Raw genomic sequence first — 6,271 nt, forward strand, 5'->3', positions numbered from 1 at the left:
ATAACTTGTACCTGCTTTGTAGTTTCCTTGTGTTAATTCTTTCTTTTTTTCACTCAATATCCTATTATCCCTAACCAGTCTTTCCTTTTCACTTGCAGTTCCTCTGTCTCAGGGACTTGGCATTTTACTTTATGATAACTGTTTTTACTTATTTTCATTTTGACTATTTTTTCCTATTTATTTTAGCTGTTGTTCAGTAAACCTGTGCACTTCGTTTTTTCAGATCATTTTATTTCACATTGGTCAATTTACATTGTACATTCACAAATGAACAGAGCAGCAGCAAGACATGTACTGCTGAGACAAATGTTCACTTGCTAGTATGTTTAAGTTGATTGCTTCTCCTTTTTTTATATTTTTTAGTGTTGAAACTATACCCATGAAAAAGTAAGATACTTTTACTGATATTTGTTAAAATTATTTTATGAAGGAGTGAGGGTTTATATTTAGAATGTAATTCTTTACTATAAAAACTAATGTTTTTTGGTTTAATTACGTTTTATAATGTTAGGGTACAACTGAACACAAATCTCTATTAAATTGAAAATTGAAGCGTGCTAAAATAAGGTTTCATAGAATTTATTTGATATTATACAGTATCAGTATGGTTGAAAATTAAAGAATATTGTCTACTGAACAGACCCAACGTATTTTTACATACAATACCATCATCCATTTACATGTCTTTTGTAGCCATTTTGTACATATTGCATCTTATAGTTAACATAGTCTTTTTTGGTGTATTTATTTTGTTACAGTATGGAAAATGGTAATAATGGTTATCATAAAGAGCATTTATATGGTATACACAATCCTGTTATGACAAGGTAAACCAAGTCTGAAACTGCATGCCTTCATGTTTCCTTGCTTAGCGTACTGTGCTAATCAGCTATCCAATTTTCTGCATGTTTTAAAGTGAATATATTTATTTTTCTATTTGCTTTTGCATGGTTGCTCACTGTAACAAGGGCTGTATGTTTAATATTTTTTGAATATGCCTACATAGCCATAGATATTGTAATAGTATCCAGTCATTTAACTATGGAATTCTGTAAGCTTAAAAGCCACATAATTCCATATTACTTCTCTGACATGATGGCCCTAAAATGATGAAGTTATTAAAGTACTCTGCATAGCAATTAAGAGGCTGTGGGATGCACGTTCACTTTTTCCTGGGTTTGTTTTTTTTCTTCATTCTTATATAAAGGTCTGTAGGACCAATTATAAATTAAAACCTAATAAATGCCACTTTGACTGTAACCTAGGGCATTAGTAGATTATTCCTGTTAAATTCTAGTTTGATTTTTAGAATTTTTTTCATGATGATGCATAGAAGTAGGCTTCTTCTATGAAAGATATGAAGTAAGCTACTTCTATGAACAAGCAGGACTAGAGATTTAAAAGATAAGAATAAAAAAAACTCATATTTTATAAAAGCGAAGAGTAGCTACAGTAACCTCCCAAATTAACGTAATGTTTAATTGCTCAGTAGTCCCTCCAATCTGTGCCCTAGGAGCAGCTTTTTAAACAGCTGAGGAAAGGCAAAGTTTGATATGTGCAGGCTGCAAGTGGGCCAGGGGGATGGAAGAGGTAGAGGGGAAGATGGATGTTACTGCACTTCTGAAATTAATCTAATTCTATATGGCCAAATAGTTAAGTCACAAGTCTGGGAGACAGGAGTTGCGGGGTCTTCTCCTGTCTCTGCGGCTCACTTGCTGTGAGACACTGGCAAGTCACTTAACCTCAGTGCTTGGATTCCCATTCCATAAAACTGAGATGATGCGATCCGCCTCACAGGACTGTAGTGAGATTTCAGTAGGTTTTGTAACATATTTCTGAGCTCCTTGAATGAGAAGCTAAATAACTGACACACATAAGGAATAGTGAGCCACATAACTCTTTTATAAAGAACACATTTAGATTGAATTTTTGGTAGAGAATTCATTTTTATTGCTTTCTGGGTCATGAATGGGATGTTCTGTGTTGATGGGGCTTCAGGTTGAAATTTTTGACAGCCCTCAGGGCCGTATCAGTTGAGTTAAAGTCTATTTTGCATTGATTATTTTATTAACCAAGTATCTTCCCTATGCTTCCTTTAGGAGGAAGTATTTCTTAACAGTGGTATTAGTTAGGGCAAGGGTCAGCAGCCTTTCAGAAGTGCTGTGCCAAGTCTTCTTTTATTCACTCTAATTTAAAGTTTTGTGTGCCAGAAATACATTTTAATGTTTTTAGAAGGTCTCTTTCTCTTAGTCTACATACAGCAATAGTTTAGTTATATATTATAAAGTAAATAAGGTTTTTTTAATGTCTAAAGTTTTTAAAATGTTTAAGGGCCACTGAAAATCAGCTCGGGTGCCGCCTTCGGCACACGTGCCACAGGTTGCCTACCCCTGAGTTAGGGTCACCAGATAGCAACTGTGAAAAATCGGGACAGGGTAGGGGGTAATAGGGAATCCCAAAAAACAGGACTGTCCCTATAAAAACAGGACATCTGGTCACCCTAGTATTAGTGGTGTTATAATGTTCATTATTTTGGCATAGCCTGTATCACACTGGGGGCTTTTGGGACTCCTCATATTAATCTATAAGAGATTTGACTCCAGAGTCAACTCCACTGGCACATCGGAGAACTTCAACATAAAAGACTTCTGATATTTTTCATAAGAGGGAACTAATAATCATCCAGACTTTAGAAGTCACTTTCTGATCTTTGTAATTTTTTAATATTGATTTTCAACATTCTTGAGCTGTATGGCACATTATTTGTGTGGTATTTAAAAAAAAAAGTATAAGGAAATCCTTGTTCAATGACTGAATATACAAGATATTCAGAAATAAGCCAAAAATCATGAACATAACAAAAACACTATGTTAAATGAAAGCACACTAGCTTTCCACATGGACACATACGTGTTAAGGACAAGATTCTGATTTCAGTTGTCCTACTGTCAGTGAACTTTCTCTGGATTGTCCCTCTCCCCACCCCCACCTCCCCGTAACTAACATTAGAATTTACTCTAAACTGCCGCTTCCTTTTGATGATTTCGTACCTGAGACAGAGTTTGGAAAAACTGGACCAGGGCTACCACAATCCAGGGATACCACTCTAGTAGATTTTTGTTTTCTGTTCTTAACTGCACAAACCATTTTCATGTTTTCTGCTGCCCTACTTTTTCTCAGTTCCTACAATCTTTTAGTTGGCTGTAAGTATTTGTAGCATCTTTTGAGTGAGATTGTTAGCAGTGAAACCATATCCTTTTAAAGTGACAGGAATAGGAAGCCTCCCCTTTTGCACCTGCAGTGTTATGGATGCAGGTAATTGCAGGTTGCAGTTGCATTTAGAAATCTACCTGATCATTTTCCCCTGATCAGGTAGGTAAAGAGAGAAATAAAAATCAAAAGCATCTACAATTATTTGTGAGAGCAAAATGGGAGGTTGGGTTAAGACCTTTTCTAACTCAGGTCTATGGTGCTTAATTGATTTATGTGAGTATTTCCTTCCACCCCAAAACAAGTCTTTAAAAAAAAAAAAGACTGCTATACAATGAAACTAAAGCCATTTTTTCTAATTAAAAACTTCAGTAACTGGCAGGAAGACTCAGGACTTATTTATATAGCACAGATAGGTTTCAGACCCAGGAATGATTGGTCACGCTATTGACAGCTGACAGTGCCACGCACTGTAGTTATGAAGTCAGTTTATTCAGTTCTTTTGTTAGCAACAGAAAAATATATTTCTGTTTTCTCTTTAGCTCTGTAGAACAGTGGTAACCAATATTGGAAACATCAGGGGTAAGTAATGAACTTTTTAAATTTTTTTCAGCACATCCTCCCATTTTAAAATCAGCTTCTTAAAATGTAAAAGAACAAAGTTTGTACACTTTTATAATAGCATGATTGTTTGTAAAGTAAAGAAATTTATCTGTTGACACACCCATGACTTTCACATGAAGACCACATATGTATAGTGTTCTAGCTAAATTATATTACTACCTTAATCTATTTTTTACTGATTCTTTTTCTTATGATCTATTTTCAGCCTATAGAAATAAGGCTCAAGATTCTTCTACAGGAAACATGAAATTCTTCCAACCACACTGGGATCTGAATTCACCATCCAAATCCCATGCCACTTGTTCTATGTGGCTTGTACAGTAAATCAGTCTTGAATCAAGAAAGCAGCGTTTAATGTTATGCCATTAACTATTGTACAAAATACCAGAGCACTTCCTCTTGTTCACTACTGTTTAAGACTTGAACTAAAGTGGTTTCTGTTTTTTACTTTTTTTACACTAGGGTTTCTATTTCACATCACAATATGTATATTAATGTGGCTTACACAGACTTGGCTTAAAGTTAACTGCCCTACCATGATTACTCAAGTTCTTACCTTCCCGTTTTGTTGGGAATGTGTTAAATACAGTATATACACACTTGCATAAAGAATACATTTTGTATACAGAGTCTTTTGTATATACATTTTCTTAAAGCTTGAAAGTGTTTTAGCGAAATTTTTGATATTGTATAATTTATCAGCATGTTCAGTATTGACTTTTGGTGCTCTTGGGCGACCACTTTGGACTGAACTTTAAATGTACGGGATATGCAGTATCTCCTGTCTCTAAAAAATTAATTCAGTGGAAGGTTTTTCTCCCTCTTTTTTGAGTTACTTAAATCATTATGTATTAAATATTAGACCTAGAAGGGTATTTGCAGAGAGACTCATTTAAAATTACAACTTTTGTGTATGTGGCAGGGTGTGGAGCTCCCTGGACTTTGAGTGATGCTCTAATTAGACCATAAGAGATGTCATAAAGTTGGTAATTTTTAGAATACTTCATCTCCAGACCAAGTTCCTAATAAATGTCAGTGGGTCTTTAAACAGGCAGTGATTATATTTTTGCTAACTAATTTTTAAATTAAACTTTCTACACAGGAATTTGAACACTTTTAGAAGGTTGTTTTATATCACTGTAGTTTAGGGTATTGCCTTGAATTTAGACATGGCGGTTGTGTTGCTGGATTATATGACATGATAAATCCACTTAAAGGACTGTAAAGGTCTACACTACAAAAATGAAGCACAGGGGATAGGAAAGATGGAAGAATTAGGTATCTTAAACTGAAGAGCAAACTGATTATATACCAATATTTAACTATGTTTCCATAAAGACTAATTTGGCTTAAAATAAGGATAATTCCAAAAAGCTTTGAAAGCATAAAGTAAAACTGAACAGCAATACCAGTTTTATCTGGAATCACATTGTAAGTTTTTCACTCTTTGGTCAGAAATGGAAATGTTTCGATGTGACAATATGTAGCGCATACATATATATATATATATATAGATAGATAGATATAGATATATGTGTGTATATGTTCAGAATTGTAGAATTTAAAAAGTTTATTTTTAATTTGAGAAAATATTCCCAGTCCATTTAAATAAACAAAAACTTGATTAAGTAACCTGTATTTGATTCATAATTAACTATTTTATTTCATTTTAAGTGTGTTTGAGAAGTGTAGGAAGCGCACTGGGTTAGGATGTGGGCTAAGATCACATTGGAAAATGGATTTTGTCCTCCTTACAAAAACTGATGTACTGTTGGACTTCATTGACAATATTGGCTCCAAGCAAGATGAGAAACCCAGAAATAGAATGAGAGGTATTGGATTACATTGATAAAGCTGTGTGGGGAAGCCCATAAGCCCCCTGGCCACACTCAATATGTCTACACAGCAAACCCATTGCTGGCCCATGCCAGCTGACTTGGGCTGCAGGGCTCTTTCATTGCTGTGTAAACTTCTGGGCTCGGGCTGAAGTCGGGCTCTGGGATCCTGCAAGGTGAAGGGCCCCAAAACTCAGCCTCCAGCCTGAATCGACACAGCAATGAAGCAACCCAAGACCCAAGTTGGTGGTACAGGCCAGCCATGGTTTTTTTCTTTGCTATGTAGACATACCCAGTGTGTCCTAAACTCTTTCCTTAGTTAAGAAATGTGCTTTTGATTTTTGCACAGTATTCCATGTTTCTGGTATTGGCACAATAAAATATAAAAGCCACATGCTTACCAGTGCACATCCACAAAAAACATAAGGGTACCACAAATCCATTTTTATTAATTGAATAAATTTTAATCTTCTGGACAAAACCTCATAGGTGTGATTTGGCTGACCTTCTGACTACTTCCATGTGGTCATACAATATCTGGCACAAAGATAGCTATAAAATAGCTGGAGAGTGGAAAATATCTGTTAAAATCAAAGGTGATG

The 6,271-nt window shown here is 35.1% G+C and overlaps 1 protein-coding gene across 10 annotated transcripts in view; it reads left to right on the forward strand.

Annotated features, from left to right (window-relative positions):
• The window catches only part of PROM1 (prominin 1), a 95,365-nt gene extending 90,048 nt beyond the window's left edge, over positions 1-5,317 (forward strand). For 6 of the 10 annotated variants that reach the window (XM_050947508.1, XM_050947506.1, XM_050947510.1 and 3 more), the window contains 4 exons: positions 364-387; positions 759-827; positions 3,753-3,792; positions 4,040-5,317. In XM_050947508.1, coding sequence (XP_050803465.1) covers positions 364-387; positions 759-827; positions 3,753-3,771 — 112 coding nt within the window. In that variant the 3' untranslated portion in view covers positions 3,772-3,792; positions 4,040-5,317. Of the gene's footprint in view, positions 1-98; positions 828-3,752; positions 3,793-4,039 lie in introns of those variants that run through there. The other 4 variants (XM_050947512.1, XM_050947514.1, XM_050947513.1 and 1 more) reach the window with 3 other exon arrangements.
• The last annotated feature ends 954 nt before the right edge of the window (positions 5,318-6,271 follow it).

This window comes from Gopherus flavomarginatus, chromosome 3 (genome assembly GCF_025201925.1).
Source record: "Gopherus flavomarginatus isolate rGopFla2 chromosome 3, rGopFla2.mat.asm, whole genome shotgun sequence".
Lineage (NCBI taxonomy): Eukaryota > Metazoa > Chordata > Testudines > Testudinidae > Gopherus > Gopherus flavomarginatus.